This window comes from Carassius auratus, chromosome 24, assembly GCF_003368295.1.
Source record: "Carassius auratus strain Wakin chromosome 24, ASM336829v1, whole genome shotgun sequence".
In the NCBI taxonomy this organism is placed as follows: Eukaryota; Metazoa; Chordata; class Actinopteri; order Cypriniformes; family Cyprinidae; genus Carassius; species Carassius auratus.
The window spans coordinates 5,829,272-5,849,185 of NC_039266.1; the positions used below are offsets into that span (position 1 = coordinate 5,829,272).

The window sequence follows — 19,914 nt, forward strand, 5'->3', positions numbered from 1 at the left end:
AACGATCTGATCTTGGTGACATTGAAGAATGCAGATCTGCCTGGCTAGGCAGTCTTAGCAATGTAGTGGGTAATGTTAAGCTCTTCATTAAACTCTACCACCAGGTTAATGACTGACTTGGATGTTGTTAGTGTTATTGTGCCCAGATGGACTATTATATTTTGTTGAATTGCCAGGCTGGCTAAGTTGCATTTATTGCGTATATTGAGAAAGGTGCCAAGTATTGAGCCCTGGGGTACCCCTGTCATAAGCTAGTGTAATTTAGACAACCCCCTAGAGCGTTTTTCATCTAATGTCCTACAATGTGTTTCCTGCAAATGTGATCTCATTGTACAAACTTAGGGGGAAAAAAAATGTGTGTGCTGTAAGCAGGGGAGGAAAAAAAAAAAACATTTGTTGTGTCACACATTTGTACATTACTAAATACACAATTAAAGTGTTAAACATTTATTCTAACAGGTGCATTTATCAGTTGATTTTCTTAGCTGTATTAAATAACAGATTTTCGTTGTCATGTTGAATCAACATATCCTTTTAACTTGTTTTACAAGAGCAGTAAATTAAATTTACTTACATCATAATGTCATTACAGTAATGAATTACAGTATGGTTTCATTAGGGAGGCTTCAGCAGCTTGTTTAAAAAGAAAACAAACAGTGTAACAGCAAGTATGTTCTCAGAAAAGGCAAAAGTGTGTTGTTTATGGGATTGGAGGGTAAGTTTGGTCGAATGCTATAGAAGTGGCACCTCTTCTAACTGCTCGTCTTGAATGACATGTCTTGATCTATGGATGGGCAAAGTGCTGCTCTTTGGGAAGGGAATTCAAAAAAAACAGGAAGGGAATGCAGCTGGTCTGAACTGATATCATAGCTTTCTCTCTCCTCTCCCACTCCACTGCACTTAGCAAAAATTAAAAAAAAAAAAAGTACATATGAGCACACCAGTGGAAAGAATGTGTCAGAGTTTGAATTCAGAGCAAGAGTCAGTGCCAGAGATGACCTTCCCCTTCAGAAAACCCAAACCTACCTGCTGCTGACATACAGCTAACAGGACACAAGGGTGGGGCAGCACAGATTATTAAAAAAACAAAACAACAAACCTTTAAATGTTGTTGACAGTGACTTGTATTGGACACATTATCACATATGTTGCACTGCAAATGTGTTGTGACACTGACATGATTAACAGGAAATTTTAAGGCACCCTGTTGGTTAAAAGTGCACCAAAATATTTTCAGCAGATTGGCAATAAATGTCTTCTGTATCTGTACGACTGACTTTCTTACATGTAGCACAAAGACAATGTAAGGCTAAAAATATATCCCCAGTCACTATTTATTTTCATTGTATGCAATGAAGGTAAAAAGTGAGGCTGCCATGCTGCAATTTGGGTTTATTTGGAAAGAGTACTTATTATGGAAATAATACACTTTACAGTTTTTTACAACACAATTTTAAAAACAAGGCTCATTTTGTGAAAACACTACACACACAATTAACACACACACACACACACACACACACACATCAGAACATCTGAGGTCTTTTGCAAAATGAAGCACTTCATTCAAAACTTTACAATAATTTTACAAAACCTAATTTTGGTACCATATGGCACAATCTGAAACACTTTTTACATTTCTATTTTTGATGCAGTTTTTTTTTTTTTTTTTTTTTTTTTAGATATTGTTAAAGTATATGAACACCAAAAGTACCAAAAACGAGACACGAGACAAGTACTGCCCATTCATGAAAATATTTATTTCGCACCACATTGTAAAATCTTTCAGTACATCCTTGCAATTAGGCTGCATTTTGAACTGAAAATCAGAACGTATTCCAAATACAATATACAGTAGTACATAAGCTTTTGTGGAAATTAGTTAAAAACACCTTAGCATCATCTCTTCATATAGCTGGGTATGTCCAATTCATCAATATCACAGTCAATATCTTCCCTTGCAAAACAGTGAGAGAAGGATCTTCTCAAATGGCGAATCCATCCTTACACAGACTCTGCATTGATTAGGTCAAACAACACATAGGGTCATAAACCTTCAACTGCCATGCAGAAGGGGTAAGGAAAGGAAAGGAGAGTGTTGTGGGAGGTTCAGGAATAATGGGACCAGACATCTAGTCTGTGCACTGCTAAGTCTGTCTAAAAAACGTATCTGGTTGGTGTTGTAAGGACCTATTTTGGCATGCTAGTGGAAGACCCCATTCTGTGTGATTGCAGCATCTATTGTGATGTTACCACCACATTGACTCCAGACATTCAAAAGACCTCTCTGGCCAAAGAAGTTTCCTCTTCCTGCACCATGGCCCTTCATTTTTGTTGAAGACAAAAATGCATCGGTTACATTTTTAGAGTGCTTAAACCTTGATTTTTGAGTTTACAGTTAAGCACCTATGTGTCTGCACACAAATAACTCACTGTTAACAGTTCAAATTATAATCATGAACTTTACCTGTGCTTTTGTATGTTAGTCAACACATCAAAACAAAGTGTACTTCTTTAAAGTGCAACAAAAGACTATTAAAACATTATTTCAACTGTACTTTCAAGTCCAATATTTAACTTTAACATATACAATAACATTATTACATAGTACGTTTTAAATGTGTATTTATTTGATCTGCAACTGCATTTTTTACTATGCCTTACAATTAAGCACACTTCTTTTTCACAAGGGGTCCCTTTAAGACCAATTTACTTTGAAAATATAAAATTAAATTAAAAAAATGTGAATGTTATACTGTGCCTTAGCAGCCGTTGATGTCTCTCTTCTCTGTATATAGCAGATTACAACAGCAGTGATCAGAAGACGGCCTGCAGAAAGCATGAACTGTACGTCAGCTTCAGAGAACTGGGCTGGCAGGTAAAGATGAAGATTATTTGCATAATCCTAACTGGATCAGCCTTCAGTGGTTGTTTGTTTGGATAGAAAACAAATTATTAATAATTATCCCGAATGAGTGTTTAATCTATTTTAAGATTATTTTTAGTCTGAGCATCCCTTTTGATTTAAATATATGTGTTTGTCAGGACTGGATTATTGCACCTGAGGGCTATGCAGCAAACTACTGTGATGGAGAATGTTCTTTTCCCCTAAACGCCCATATGAATGCTACTAATCATGCGATAGTACAGACACTGGTGAGTTCTGCTTTACAAAATAAATAACAGACCTAACAGAAATAGTATTTTTTACATTTATTTCACAGCAGTGAGTATAAAAAAACATATCTTGCTCCACTTTTCAGGTCCATCTGATGAATCCAGAGAACGTTCCAAAGCCATGCTGCGCTCCCACCAAACTGCATGCAATCTCCGTGCTCTACTATGACGACAACTCCAACGTCATTCTGAAAAAATACAAGAACATGGTGGTGCGCGCATGCGGCTGCCACTGACACAAGGGACACGTGTCGCCCTGCCCGACCGCTGCACCGCAGAGACAGGACTGACAAAACGAAATAAAGTCAGATGCGAAAAGCGAGCATAATGAAAAAAAAAACTGAGAGAATGTCTCGACGGTGGATCCAAGTTTGCTGCTTCTCATTTTTACACACATGGCCATTTCTCGTGACATTTCGGATCCTACAAACGGCCAAGAGGATGTTCATGTGAATCTATAAACAGAAAATGAACTTGAAGCCTTAAGTCTGAAACAAAGACACATACAGATCATGTAAATTATGAGCTAAAATGCAGTCTGTATTTAAAATTATGTTTCACTTATCAAATATTTAAAGGGGTTGCATCATAACACTATAATTTCATTTTCTAAGCAAGGTCTACTAAAACAGTCAAATCAGTTCTTTGTGACTTTTTCCCCACCCACAATCTGATCCTTGGAATTAAACGGGATACTTTTTTTTTTTTTTTTGCTGCTTTGCCTTTAACACTAGACTTTGTATCTTTCTAATGTTTGAAAGTTCCAGAAGTTCAGAACAAAACATTTTTTTTTTTTTTTTGCAACTTTCAGGAACTTCCTCCCCAATATAAATAGACAGTCTGAGTTCTGAAAGTTACTGTAGCTTTTTTTTATTTCAAAAGAAACTTTGATTCCTCATTATATGACCTCTTTTAGATCGGAAACTTATAAATTACTATGTCCCAAAGCACAGAAATCAGAACAGGAAACTTTCTACTGCTTTGTGTATTTTTGATGAAGTCACTTGAACCCACAGGACTCTATTTTAGGGCTAAAAAAAAAATCTAATTATTTTAAGTTTCTCAATATTTGCTCTGCACTACCTGTGGTTTGCATCTGTGAGTCAGAGCGAGTGGTTACACACTTCAACAGAACTCAAAGAACGGAACCATTATGCTGCCGTTCCAAGGATGGAACTGTTATTTGATGCCGCAGATCTATAATTTCCCTGCAACACCTGCACCTCGGATGGCCTGCATCCAAAACTTCCCATAATACACAAGGACCTACAAATAATCCAAGGTTTTTCAGTGACAAAACTGTATTCTGTGCCATCAAACTCACATGGGCTGTAGATTTTCCACCATCTCATGTCTATTTATTGTCAAACATTGTTTTGTTTTGATTGCAGCTGTCCATTCTTTTTTTTTTTTTTTTTTTTTCACTGTGAGCCATTGAATGGTACAAAACTCTTGCTGGACAGGCAACATAGGTCTATTATCAGCATTGTTGCAATATATAATTTGTATTTGCCCAATGTAATTTGAGAATCGATAATCACTTCAATTTTTATACCAATACTTAAAACCAAATAATTCAGTAACGTTTAGTCAAATTTTAATGCTGTTTGCATTTCCATTCATCTCACTGGCACATGACCCCAATAAGCCAACAAGACCATGCCTGCCAGCCAAACCTTAACTGTTGGTTCACATTGACAGTGGCCATATCACTATGGTATTGAGTTGTACTGTTGGTTGTCAACAGGCTTATCTGTACTCAAATTCTGCAGCAAGAATTGAATTTGAGGGTAGTAAAAGTATAAAAATTTTCCAAATATTGTACCTTTTCCTAGTTATATCACATACCTCCCATAAACTGCTGTTTACGTCTTAACCAGCTTGTGTAAATACTTGTACATTTCACAGTTTATTTATTGTCCTTTTTATGAATCTTATAGCACAGAGATCATAAAACAAAAGTAAAGGAAAAATTAAAAACTGCTATTTTTGGAAAAAGACATTTTATTATGAAATGTGTCACAAAATGGCTGTTTTTGTAAAAAAACAAAAACAAAAACAACAACAACAACAACAACAACCCAGAGAGTGAGTGTACCCCTCTCGCACAGGACAAAAATACTGCATTTTTCAGTGAGTTCAGCCTTGACCATGTGCCTCCCATAAAGACTTCACTGAATATATGCGGTTTCTCTGATTGCTTTTCCCTTCCTTCTCTTTCAGATCCAGTAAAAGAGAAAAATAAACATCTCAGTGTGGGAATATTTGAAAGGAAAAATGTAGATTACATTTGTTTAAGTCAATGAAACCACTGGAGAGCATCAGAGAACACATACAAGTCTATCAGAATTCTTCAAGCAATGATACCAGGCGACGCTAGTGTCTCTGAATTTCACCATCACAAAGCGTTTTAAGCATTTCACTAATAATATTAAAAGTGGTTGACCGGCATGTGAAAGCCATAAAGACTGAATTACAGAGAGAGAGAAAAAAAGTGTGTCTCAAACAGAGTCTAAAAGACAAACCTAATCAAAGGAAAAATGCAAAATAATAATAATAAAAAAAAAAAAAATACTGTACCATAAATGCTTTAACCTTTCACAACCTTTACTGTTAAGTAAACCATATTTCCATAAACCGTCATTATACAGCAAAAAATTATCTATTTTGCATTGTTTTACTTTGCTGAGTGTTGAGAAAAAAAAAGAAAAAAGGATTACATAATGGCAATATTGGGGATATGTCTAAATGTATTTACCCCATTCATATGCCTATAAGAAAATTTAAGAAGATTTATAAGACAAATTAATCAAAGCTGTTAAACCAGCCTAATGTGGTTTGCTGGCCATCAAACCTGTTAAGACTGGCCTGGTTAGATAATTATGGCCAACTATCTGAACCAGCTAATCCATCTTGGTCTTGACTGGTTTAAACAGGTCTCCAAGTCTAGCTAACAAACTACCTTAGTCTGGTTTATTTCATAATTGTTTTAATCTTCTGAATTATACAACCATTTCAAAACCTAAGACCACAACAGAAACATTTGAAACTCCAACAGAAAAACCCCGTACATGGTCAAAGTGCTGTTTGCAAGTGTGTATCTCATAATGTTTTACATTGATTGGAGGTATAAAAAAAAAAAAAACAAAAAAAAAAAAAAAAAGTCTCCCTGAGGTCATATTTTCTCAGCTGATAGCAAATTAAGCTGAATTTCCTCAAATATAACTGACAAAATATGCACCTTAAATGATGTAATGCTCTTTTTGAAATCATACTACTGTTATTTTAATGGAGAAAGTCAAAATCAAAAGTCTGTAGTTGCAATCGCTAATAATCTCGTCAACTGATCTGAGATGACATGTACATTCACATTTTATCATGTGGAAGCAGGTGAGGGACAGAAATGAAGAAAAAAAGTCCTTTTGACTGTATGGTAAATGTAGATAGTGTTGTTGTGTGGAAAATGAGGGAGTTACAGCTCATCTCTCGCATGCTTCATGACAAAATTGTGCAAGCTCTCTAAGTCCCGCCCTCCATTATGCTCCTCCCCCTGTTGCCCCGCCCGGAACATCAGGAGAGTTGGGTATCCACGCACCTATAGGGAACAATAACCATATATTTACAGACATTTAGACTGTGTGAAGGATTTAAACATGAAGCCAAGCCAAAATGCATCCAAACTGCAACATTTGTTGTTGTTCTCTCGTTGGTCTGAAATATTATTTTAAATGTGAAATAAGTATGTTCTATATAGCATGATTGCATATAATCTGGATGTACTAGAATAGATCCATCATGCTTTGTTATGTGACCTGCTTCATTTTTGTTGCTTACTGCCACTCTCAACTCAAGGATAGAAAAGTGTGGATAGGATACACACTTCAAAGTGTAGATGGAAGTAGTTGGTCACATTGAGTCACACCATGCCGAGAGTGCTCCAAATCAGTCTAGTTATGAGGATAATTTAGTTTGTTTATAATTTAACAAAATTTCAGCTTTCGAGGCAAAAAGCAGCTAAAATATCAGATCTAAATGTTCACTAATAAACCATTAAAAACTGGAACTTTTTATTGTGTATGTACTTAAAAAACAAAAAAAGAACTTTGTATCATCAAAAGTATTTAAAAAATCATTAAAGAAAGGATTTGTAACTAGACTCAGATGGAATTAAACTGAAACCTGTATAGAAACATTTGTTACATTTTCCATTCATTGTAGACAAAGGCAGCACACAAGTTTTTGGAACAAGCTTAAAAAAAAAGTGCCACTAATATGAAGTTATGTTGACCCCATCCCTCAAACATCCACAAGACTTGTTTACTAGGGATGTGACTGAATCCGGTATTCGGAAAGGTAATGACGTGTACTATACTATGACACCCCTAAAAGGCCATAAAAATACGAAATATAAAAGAAAAATATATTGCAAGGCTTTCTCTTACAATTATATTGTTGGGTAATTATCCTGTATGTAAACGGGAATCAGGGAGATGTTATTCATATGCAGGACATTTAGATCAATTATGATTGCTCGTTTGCCTTTTACTTTCACTTTCCAGATTCTCGTTCACACGTAGCCTACTCTACTACAGAGTGGCAGTACTTCCCACACATTTCACAAGATTAGATGTTTGTCAGTGGTGCTCAGGATGTGCAAATCATTCGTCATCATCCTATCAGTCATCTCTCCTTACCTCTCTCTGTTTATGTGTGAGTGAACATTTAAAAAGCAACCCTTAGCAAGCGGCTAACCATGTCCTTTTAGTGGCTCCATAGAATGCATTATTAGTTTTCTGTGCCTTTCTGAATACAGATTCACTATTCAAGCACATCCCTACTTGTTACTCTTGCTGCCACCCATCAGGGAATAAAAATGTGACTGAGATCCAGACTAAATGAGCTGCACTCACAGAGTATCTGTTGCAGACCGATCTCTCCACGGTGCAGTCCACTTTAGCAATCTTCACATCAGCCAGTCCAGGAAACTCCTTTTTAGATAGATCATCCCAGGTAGGGGCCAGGTTTTTGCAGTGACCACACCTTAAATACAGAAACACACATTGCGTGAGTCGCTGAACAACAGAGGATAAGCTCAGCCAATCAGGGAGTGGCGGGTCTTTTGATCAGCCACTAAGGAAACATTAAGATGATAAGAGGAACAGATAGAGGAGGGGAGTACACTGTGTGCGCGCAAGTGGATATACACACAAACACATGCGTGTCTGTCACTGCACAGGGCTTGGCAATATAGATCGAAAGGGTTATTTAATGGAGAATCAAAAGGTTTGTGATAATAACACAAAAGATTACGATAAAAAATTTCAAAACTCAAAACTAACTCAATACAAAAAAAAAAAAAAAAAAAAAATTCTGCAAAGCTGTTCAATAATAACAATACATATATTTTTGAATAGACTGCATTTTACAACTGCGTTCAACATTCAACAACTTAAAGCCAATCAGAACATTTTCAGATAGACAACAAGTCTCAAGATCAAGATTGAGACAATATAGCTCATTTACATATTTAACGGGAAAACAAAAAACTAACCAAGCATAAAAAAATAAAATAAAAAGTTTAATTTGATTACTAACTGGAAATAAAAAATGTATATGTTTGTTTTTTTTATTAAAAATTAATTATTTGTCATAACAGACAGCCCCACTGCTACTAGACTATTAATAAAGTACCAATGTGAAATGAGAAATGAAACACCGCTAACACTTACCATGGAGCATAGAACTTGATGAAGGAGAGTCCTTTGGCAACAGTCTCGTCAAAGTTGCTATCAGTCAATACCAGAACATTAGACTGAGAGAAACAAAAAGAAAAAAAAATAAAATTAGTGGCAACACATTTTGTACGCATTTAACTTAAACATCAAATTTCTTGTTAACTAATGTGTCAATTAGCACTGATGTTTCATAAGGCAGATCATACTCATAGTAAAACCCCTAGAGAATTCCCACAGGTGTTCATATCCTGCTGAAGTTTAAATACCCCTCACTGGATGGTTTCCTTAATTACAACACCAGTTCTGAACATAACATTTGTTTAAGAGCAAGGTCTCATCTCAAGGGAACCATAAATGGTTCACAATCTTTTAAAATAATCCTCCAACAAAAAAAAAAAAAGAACTCTAAAACAGAGCTCTTGAGGGACACTATTTAGCCATCCAACAATTCCATCCAGCCAAAATCCCTTTATAAAAGAAAAGCTTAGACAGGAAAGCCAATTAACAAAACAAAATAACAGCTCTTTAAGTTCCACTCCGGCCCACCAACCCACGCGCACGCACACATGCACATTTGCATCAGCAGGAGGAAATAGCTGCTCTGCCCATAATTACTAGCTCAGTTTCAAGATGCAGATTTGTGTCTACAGGCCAAATTCTGCAGCTCGCCGTTCAAACATCTGCCTGCACACACAAACGAATTAAATATTGATGGTTCCAACTAGGAAACTACAAACTAAATTTGCGTTGTGTGAAAACAAAAACAGACACCCACCTCTTGTTTTTCAGGTTCATCGCTAGGTGGGATTTCGTGAGCATGCTCCTCCTCTTTCACAGGCTCATCTTTAGATTCAGCAGCTTTTACGTGATTATCAACAAACTCTTTAAATGAGTCCAGATCACGCTTTCCTCTGTACTGATCAACCTAAAAACACACAGCATGTGCATAGTTACAGTTATTGCTTAGTTTAACTGTGACTACTATAAGACTTTTATTACCATTCTTAATTCATAACATCTAGTTACAATTTGATTCACTTATATGGGAACATTACAATTTTACAAGTGAAAAATAGTGCATGGTTCATGGTTGCGACGATGTAGGAAGCACAGAAAAAAGCAATAGAATATCTGAAAAGAAAAAGAAAAAAAGGGCAACATCTGGGTAAGTTTTTTTTTTTTTTTTTATTCAGCAAGGACATATTAAACTGATCAAAAGGGGCAGTAAATAATGACAACATGTTCTTTTGAACATTGCATTCATCACATTTCCCATAAAAAAATAAAATAAAAACAGCAGCAGATTAAGCAACTTCCAGTATCAATGGTAATAAAAAAGAAGCATATTAGACTTATCTCTGAAGGATTGCATGACACTGAATAGTAGTATATTTTTATCTAATGTAATCTTAGGCTATTTTCATGGTAAAAAAAAAAAGTATTTTATATATGTATATGACACGTGTGTATGTATATACACATACATACATATACATACACATATACGTATATATACGTATAAATTAGGGCTGTCAAATGATTAACATTTTTAATCAAGTTAATCAGAATTTTCAGTGGATTAATCAGGATTAATCACTATTTGCAATTACACCTGAATCCTAACCATTTTTTTTTTTTCTGAAATGCATACCAAAAGATAAATAACAGGACACAGATACATAATTTTCATGTATGGATTCATCAATATGTGGTTCTTTTTTTCAGAATTTCAAAAGTTTAACATTTACTTAATCAAATTTACCTGAGCACTATATCAAACCATGCCATTTAACTACACATAGTGTAAGAGTTTTAGGTGAACCAGTGGTTAAATATAGCCACATATCTATGAAATTATGCATAGAGAAACTCGAAAGAATGAACTCAGAAACACAAACATGCGCCCTCTGCACTCTGGGCACTCTTGTTTTTGGGAGGTGTTCATTTGCTCTGCCACAATACTTTAGGATCGATATTTTCACGTTCTGAAGGCTTCAAGTGCCAGTAAAACCAAGTAAAAATGCATATGCTTTTTCAAACAGCTGTAATTTTTCGCTGCATTGCATGTAGGCGTTCTGCGCATGCGCTGTGTGAAACACAGGACGCTATAACAGGAAGAAGCTCCAGCGTATCAACTACCAAAGTCGTCTCTGTTTATCGAGCTTGGCATGAATGTATTTGAGAGTAACTGGGGTAAAACCTTAAGCTTCTTCTGTGTTTTCGTCGCGCCGCTCGCCGCTGTTTTTTACTTTCTTGAAAATTCTGAGATCGACGAGACTTTCCTGACCTGAATAATTTGTCACACTGCGCATGCGTGAAATGCGTTAAAAAATTTGATGTAATTAACGACAAAAAACTAATTAACGTCGTTAAAACGCTATTTTTTGACAGCCCTAGTGTATGTATGTATGTATGTATGTATGTATGTATATATATATATATATACACACACACACACACACACACACACACACACACACACATATATATATATACATACATAAACACACACATTTATACATATATACACACATATTTATGCATCTATACATATATATACACACACACACACACACGTACACAAATATATATATATATATATATATATATACACACACATACTCATTTTTTTTTACATTACCATATGATGAGAATTCTAAAACTTTTACTGGCAAAATTATACTAAATAACTAAGTGACTTTTGTGTGACATTGAAGATGAGAGCTGAAAATTCAGCTTTGCCATCGCAAGAATAAATTCAATTTTAACACATTAAAATGGAAAATAGTTCATTACAATTTTTTATATATATATGAATTAATTAAATGTCTTGAGTATGAGACTTTCAAAAAATAAAATCCTATCAACCCCAAACTTTTGACAAGTATAATGTATACACATTAATACATATAAGAAATTATGCCACCAGATTTCCTTACCTTCTCTCCATCAGTGAAGAAGAGCAGCGTGGGATAACCACGAACCTGATTATCTGAACACACCTCATAGTGCTGTGTGCAATCCACCTTTTGCAAGCGAAACATGTAAATATCAGAAAACCGAAGTCAGTTTGAAATATAAAAGAAACATGAGATAAACCACAATGGCCTCTCTCACCTTGCCGATCTTGACACTGTCTGAATGCTCGAAGCTGGTGGCGAGCTGTTCCCATGTAGGAGCCATGGCTTTGCAGTGCCCACACCATGGTGCATAGAACTTCACAAAGTGAGAACCTGTAGAGGTGAATTGCAGCGTTACAGCCTCAAAATGAAAGAGAATCCGTGTCTGAAGTAAGATAACGCATAAAAACTCATAACTGATCAAAATGATCACAGACTGTGTTGCAGGCTGCACATTTATGCATAAAGAGAAGAGAATTTACAGTGTCATTTCACAGCCAATCTACACAACAGTGATGCCACCCACAAACCATATGATGTTACAAGAAACGTCATGAATTGTGTACATTGGGTATACACACAGTACAACTATGAGATGTGGAAATATATTCATTTAGCACGATGTATACAATAAATAAAAATGTATAACAAAAACTTCTGGTGAGCAGTCTACTAGGGTTAAGCAATGTTACCACATTAACATGTGCTTCCAACATCTGAAGGTGGGAAACATAAACAGTTCTGTCAAAGTCAGAGCATCATTTCCTGCCTCTCCTCCAAACAGGAATCATTTATTTTGGCTAACGAACAGAACCTGTAACATTACAAGGGTGCATGAGAACAGGGCTGAATCTATACCAAAGCTAAGACCATAATTCACCTCTGATGCCAAATTTATTGTCATAAAACATTTTGGGAATAACTTAACCCCAATTATAATCCCGGATGGGTGGTCATTGAAACACATTTCTTCATCTTCATGTTTCATCCATTTTAAAGAAACGCTTAAGCCTCTTAAAAGTCCTCGTCCATAGTCTAAACAATTTTGGACCGTAAGACCTTTTTTAAGGGTTAAGATGCTTTCTGAATTACTTTTATCTTTACTAGGATCTTTTCTTTAATTTTATGAAGAATATTTTTTTTTTTTACCAGATGCTACTCTTAGCACTAAGATTTTTTCAAGAAATACCCCATTTCCCAGGGCTCTAGAGTACGACCATTTGCGAATGAAAACTACTGCGTGCGACTATGAAAAACTGTGTTTCCAGCTGATCAGTTTTCGAGGTTTACAGTTTTGGTGTAGGGTTTCAAATGTATGCGCTCTGTCTGCTGGTGGGAGTGTGTTCACCTGTGCAGTTCCCTATGAAATCCATTAAAAAAAAAAATTATTTTAAAATTTTTCTGTATTACGCCGTTTCTTATTACATTTTTCTGGACCGCATTTTAATAGTTAAATTAAATAGTATTAATTAAAAAGCATTTCTAATTAATTAAAATCATGAAACATACAATTTCACATCAATTTATTAAAAGTTACAACAAAACAAAGAAACTGAATGCTTAGGGCCTTACAAACTGTTTTATTTTTTCTCACCATGTGTTTTATTGTAACATTTGAATGCATAAAACAACTTAATTTATTCAAATTTATTCTTAAAATAGCCTTATGAATTGTTTGTCTCAAAAATTCTGTGTTGTTTATTTTTATTAAATGAAGGAATAAATTTAGTTTATCTTTTAATTCTTGAAAATTAAAGTTTATTTAAAAAAGATTCACTCATTTAAAACAGCCATGTTCGAACCTTCGCTGGCTGTACTTATTTAAATATAGTGGTTCTGTTGGGTTTGTCTTAAGTTCAGTGATGCATGTTGTGATAATTTTTTCCGGCCAATCCGTGATCAGATCAGTTCACTTGGAACTTCAACCGAAGTGGTACTAAAAAAGTACCAGATATCATGTACTGTACCCAGTGGAAAACACCCCAAAACTGAACTTTACCAAACCGTGCCATGCAGTGGAAAGAGCCATTATAAGATACATTTTGATGTTAAAATGTTCACCATGTACTATAGCAGTAAAGAGAAAGATTAAATGGGTTACTTGCCATTTGAACAGGCGCTTAAATCGATCGTGCCTCCCGCATTAAAGAGTGCCAAAAAACTGTATTTATTGTTTGTATTTCGTTGTGAATTTTGAACAATTTTAAAACTGATTATTTGTTTATTAAAATGTAACATAGCTTTTTGCAATCACTGGATGGCAAGTGCGCTTCAAATAGGTTAATGAAGTTCAAGCATTAACGAAGGACAGATTATATTACGACCGTTCCTCATTGTAAAATAGACATTTGATCTAGAGTGCAATAAAGAAGAAAAATGTATCAGTTAGGCTATTATTCCCCTCCTGTACAGTATGTGCTTTAAGTCTTTTAATCTTTGTTTTACATAAATTGCAGTTGATTCATATGAAATATCCAATTCTGTACATCCCTTGCAATATCGTCAGAAAATCTATGGTCATTGGAAAGACTGTAAAGCTGTGTGATGCGTCATATCACAACAGATGGTTGTGATTAGTCAGAAGACAATGCTGCGTGCGCTGCTTCAATGCATTACAGGCTCGTGACTCGTCAGAACAGTCTATGGTCAGAACGAGTGGTCGACCGATATATCCCAAAGACCTATATATCGGCCGATATTTTGCATTTTTCTAATATCAGCCGATACGTTTTTCTGCTCTGCCAATGTGTTTGAGGCAGAGTCGTAGTTCATTGACAAGCTACGGAATATCGCGCTCATAACCGCATGCAATTCATCTGCGAGTATGACGCGGTATTGCATAGCTTGTCAGCGAAATACGGCTCTGTGTAGTAAGTGCCGCTCCATTTGAAAGCAGGTGATGGATATTTAGTACTAATCACAGAACCAGGTTTACTGACGAGACGCGCATGGAAATCGTATGCGATTAATCGTGCAGCCCTAAATTTAAGCAAATATTTTAATGGCTAATGAATATTTAATTTCACAAACCTTGCAGACTTAGTCAAATCCAGCTGTGAGATCTTATGAAGTGTGCAGTTTTATCCAGCATGATCACGTGTTCCCTGGTTGACGGTCGGTTGAACGCTTTAAATGTTAAACTCATGATTTCATGTCATTTTATCTGTGTACTGCATGTAAAATGAGTGTTACCCTGGCTTTATTTGAAAAATATGATTCCCAATGCACACAAACAATACTGAGTGCCCTGATAGTTACAGTGTTACACTTCCTTTTTAATTATATTTTTATTAAATATTACTATATTTGTGGAAAATACTTTGTTATCTAAAGTGTATGTATGTTTATTTCATTCATTTATTTTTTAATCCTTTGTCAAATGATTTCAAATATCTTAAATATAAATAGAAAATGTAATAAATTTATATCTGCTTTATATCAGCCCCCCTGCTTTCCAAGATATCAGCAACAGCTGTGAAAAAAACAATATCGGACGTCCACTAGTCAGAGCGCAAAAGGAAGGTAGCGTTTAATCGCGCTATACTGCTAGTTGATGGAAAAAGTAGTTAGCTACAGAAAAAGCTAAAATGTTCAAATGTATTAATAGTCATGATGTATTCAGGCATTTTTTCCTAGACTGCATCCATAAATATAATCGTTTTAAAAGATGTTTTGGGCTACTACCTTTAGAGATGTGTGATTTGAAGTTTGTGGCTGCGAGTTCATACAGGCCCTGTTTGGGTTCAGGGACTTTGGGCAGCTCGGGTTCAGTCTGGGGTTCCTGGGGTGAGTTGGGGAAAGACAAAATAAGAATGAGTGCTGAAATATTGTGACATTTTAGAATTAAACCATGACCATGTACTTCACAAAGTGCTTTTAAAATTAAGCATAAGATACTTTTTCTAGTAATTTTAGCTCTTTATGATCTTACTTCAGGTTCCTCCTGAAGGGTTTTTAGCATCCAGCTCTCCAGCGCCTCCAGATCTCTTGGGCCCTGATACTTTATAGCCTCCTGATCAGGTTTAAACAACTTCAGACTGTAAAACAAACACCAAGTTAGTCAGTCAATGATTAATCAAACCACATGAAATTTTACCTTAGGTACATGACTGTCAAGTGACTATAAATCCCGCACATAAAATGTTTTTACACATCTAAATCATTTTACTGACTTTCTGCATAAGTGAAACACCTTTTTAGTTATTTACAGTACTAAAAGAGAAAAAATGCTTACGTGGGGTATCCACGGATCCCATGCTCACTGGAGCAAAACTTTGTGTCTTTTGTGCAGTCGACTTTCACCACATACACTGGAGGAGCTTCCATACTGTTATATTTATCTGCCAACTCATTCCACGCCGGCTGCAGCCTCTGACAGTGACCACACCTGCACACCACAAACATATTCAATCACTTTTATCATACTATTTATTACTTTATTATTACTTTATTCCCTCACATATTATTATTATTATTATTATTATTATTATTTCATTAAATAAGAGCGATGAGCCACTACAAAATAAAGAAACTCCATAAAAAATGCTTTAGCTTTAAGTTTAGGCAAAAATCTGAATCGTTATAGATATAAAACTTTTTTTTTCTAACTTATGAATATAAAATAAAAACAAAAAGTAAAATAAAATACAGTAATCAGAAGAAAAACAAAAAGGATAGTTTAAAATCTAAGATTGTGATGGTATATTAATTCAAGAATATTGTTTAGTGGTTTAGAATCACTTCCAGATTGTGTCTGTTTCTTCTTGTTTTGACCACTCAAGTAGTCCTACTGGGGCTGTTTTAACTGAACACCATCAAAGAAAAAAATGGTAATATACCACTGCATAGATAGAAATGTGGTCATTTAAGATTTATTATTATTATCATTATTATTATTTTTAAACATCCTGGCATTACCATAGTATTACCACATCACGTTTAAAAGACCATATGGTACTACCATTGTACTTTTTTTATTTTTTTTTTAAGATGAGGAAGTGATGTCTGATGTCACGGCTATTCATGTTCTGCCACGTACACGAAAACTTTTATGACTGCAGGAATTTAACTTTTTATCAGAGTCTGTTATCATCACTCAATGTCAAAAAGCTGTCCTTCGTGTCTTTATATGAACGTGCATTAGAAACTTCGTCCAAAATTGACTTTATAAGAGTGTCTCTGTAGATTAAAGTGGCTAATGGAGTTAATGGAATCACTTCAAACATTTAAGCAATTTCAACTCAGAACCAACATAACGGCACTGATCTCGTTGCATTTAACATTTTATATATATCTCAATATAATGAAAATATTCAGTTATAAGTGTTCAGTTTTACCAGGGCGCGTAGAACATGACGAAGTGGGGAGCAATAGAGACGGCATCATTGAACATCTCCACCGTGTATGTGTGTTTGGCGTGCTCATCCTCTTCTGTGTCATTATCACAGCATATCCTATTAACGTTACATAACAGCGCCAAATAAATAAAACTCGCTAAAAACGGCGTCATGATCATAACTGAGCAGGCCTGTGAATGAAGCGGAGCTACGAGTTTAGATGAGTTAGTGAGCCGCTAACAGACAGAGCTAATCTGTACAACATCAATATCGACCAGCACAGCTGTGAAAACGAGCCGTATGAGCTGTAGATCAGTGGACTGCGCAGGCGTCCTTCTCTACGCTGCGCAGACGGGGCACCGGTGTACGGTGGCTGATAAGAGCCATGCACTCACTGGTTTTCTCGACATAACACATTATCACAACACAATTCTAGGTGTATATAAAGCGTTCTAAAAAAAAAACACCATTTATCTGTATCAACAGACACTTTTTATTATATATGGTTATATTTTATAAATATTTATATACTATTTATTATTGAATTATTTTACGTAGCTTATCTGTGACATAATATGTAGCTACAATAAAATGCATGTAGCCATATTGTGTAGTTTTTGTCTTTTTTTTATCTGTAATGATGGTCACAGTCACAGAAGAGCACCTTTAAATTAACTCAACTCACTCAAAATGTTTCACTCACAGATTGCTGTCTGTTTCTGGTCATTTAAGCTCATTTATGTTTCATAGACCCAGATGTGACCAGAAACTAGTCATTTATTGTTTCTAGATTGTTTGTCTGACTTGCATGAAAGTTTGCACATATTATCCCCTTGTGACAAAAAAGTTAGAACAGATTTGAAATGGGTCCGTAATTTGCCAGTTCACTAGGATCTAGTTGTGGTTTCTTAATAAGAGAACCGCCAGCTTGAATGATTCTGGGACGTGACCTAAAGATAATGATGAGTTATTAATATTGAGAAGCGGTTCTTCTGCTAAAGGTAACAACTCTTTCATTAATTTAGTGGGTACAGGATCTTATAAACATGCTGTTGGATTAGATGCAGTGATACGTTTATTTAGCTCTTTATGTCCTATATTTGTAAACCACTGCAGTTTTTTGGGGTGTGAGATAAATTAAGTTGAAGTACATGTATTAAATGCTCTAGAATCTACATTTGTTATCAATCAGTGAATTATTTATCAGTAAATAAATTCATAAAGTCATTAATATTAACCTGTTAACTGTCACTCACATTTTTGAACATAGACTTGAAAGTGCATGTTCCAAACCTACATTTTTATAATTCATGACTGAAAACATTTTGTAACAATATTTTGATGCACCAATTTCAAGGTAATGCAATGTTTGAATTGAATGTTTGAAATGGGTTTCAAAGGATGAATTTTGAGATTTTGTGTTTTCAAGTGATACATAATTTCTGATGATTTCTAAAGTGTGATAGAGAAAAAAAAAAAAAGAAGACTTTTTTTTGACAAAGGTCAGAACTCCTGTTATGATTTAGGTTTTTGGGGTGCACTCTTGCCATAAATTAATGTATCACTTTTCCTATATAATTTTTAACAAAACAATATTAGTAAAATATCTATTTAGGAGTCTTAAACCTTTCCAACGATACTGTATATAGTTTGTCATGATTAGATTAGGATTTAATTGTAATATATTGAAGTAAACACTGGTGGCCCACCGAGGGGCTGGGTGACAGTTAACAGGTTTTAAACTGTGAGGGAATATTAAGATTGGGTGTTGTCTGGTTATTTGTTAATCTAGGCACTGTACTAAATAAAAACCCTGGATTGAATGGTTATTTTCTATATAAGCCTGGCAGCTTTTAGAGCCGGTCTATAGCTGGACATACCATTTTTCCCCATTTGCTCTCAAGATTACTATATTTTTTTTTTTTTTTTTTTTCTTGAGAGAATGGGTATTTCTGCTGTACTATGGCCCAGTAGGTTTTTCTCTAACCTGTTTCAATTTAATGGGGACAACAGCTTGTAATGTATTAGAGAAGAGTAATTTCTTCTAGTCCATGTGTAGTTATGGGCACAGAAGCATTTGAGATAAATCTGGAAGTTTATTTGTGAATCTGTCTTTAGTGTTTGGAACCATAGTTCTTTCTGGATGATAATGTGCAGCCATGTAGTTAATATCAGTAATACACAGCATGAACAATACAAGGACATGCTCAGTAACATAATCACTTTGAGGTAAGATATTTATATCAGTAAGATTGACTCTATGTGATATAATTAAATCTATGTGTATGATTAAAACAATTAGTGGGCCCAGTAATGTTTTGCTTGACTCCAAAAGATTTTATTAGGTAAGTAGATGAAAGTCCTAATGCATCATTTTTATAATCAACATGAATGTTAAAATCTCTAACAATTAGCGCTAGTAAACAGTAACAAATAGGTCTGAGAGGAAATCTGCAAATTCTTTTAGGAAATCTGTATACGGCCCTGGTGGTCTATGTATACACAGTAGCCAGAGCAAGAGATACGAAAAATATTTATTTTGCATTTCTGACAGTGTAACATTAATCATAAGGATTTCGACTGAGTTAAACCTGTATCCTGTTTTCTGAGTAACATTGAGAATATTACGATATATTTTTGCAACATCGCTGCCACGACCAGTCTTAAGGGGCTCAAGCTCATAACAGCAGCTTGGTGGAGGAAACTCATTTAGACCAATATACTAATCATTTACCATCAGCCAGGTTTCAGTCAAGCAGATTACAT

The 19,914-nt window shown here is 35.1% G+C and overlaps 2 protein-coding genes across 3 annotated transcripts in view; one reads left to right on the plus strand and one right to left on the minus strand.

Annotated features, from left to right (window-relative positions):
* bmp6 (bone morphogenetic protein 6) overlaps positions 1–5,794 on the plus strand; it is a 51,618-nt gene extending 45,824 nt beyond the window's left edge. Inside the window, exons 5-7 of one of the 2 annotated variants that reach the window (XM_026200809.1) lie at positions 2,802–2,878; positions 3,046–3,156; positions 3,264–5,794. In XM_026200809.1, coding sequence (XP_026056594.1) covers positions 2,802–2,878; positions 3,046–3,156; positions 3,264–3,413 — 338 coding nt within the window. In that variant the 3' untranslated portion in view covers positions 3,414–5,794. Of the gene's footprint in view, positions 1–2,798; positions 2,879–3,045; positions 3,157–3,263 lie in introns of both variants that reach the window. The other variant, XM_026200808.1, reaches the window with a different exon arrangement.
* On the minus strand, positions 5,164–17,448 carry txndc5 (thioredoxin domain containing 5). Its single transcript, XM_026200810.1, has 10 exons — positions 17,149–17,448; positions 16,047–16,199; positions 15,744–15,849; positions 15,497–15,593; positions 12,030–12,145; positions 11,852–11,938; positions 9,688–9,837; positions 8,907–8,989; positions 8,088–8,217; positions 5,164–6,772 (listed from the first exon to the last, which is right to left on the minus strand). The coding sequence occupies exons 1-10, from the start codon at positions 17,325–17,327 to the stop codon at positions 6,650–6,652; spliced, it is 1,224 nt and encodes a 407-aa protein (XP_026056595.1). The 5' UTR covers positions 17,328–17,448; the 3' UTR covers positions 5,164–6,649.
* Positions 17,449–19,914: the final 2,466 nt, after the last annotated feature.

Bases quoted from the DNA above. Each gene is read 5' to 3' on its own strand.
- txndc5 (XM_026200810.1), bottom strand. From the start codon at position 17,327: ATGATCATGACGCCGTTTTTAGCGAGTTTTATTTATTTGGCGCTGTTA. The intron at 16,200-17,148 runs GTAAAACTGAAC...TGTGGTGTGCAG, and splicing joins GTCATGTTCTACGCGCCCTG to GTGTGGTCACTGTCAGAGGC. The intron at 15,850-16,046 runs GTAAGCATTTTT...TTTGTTTTACAG, and splicing joins GGGATCCGTGGATACCCCAC to TCTGAAGTTGTTTAAACCTG.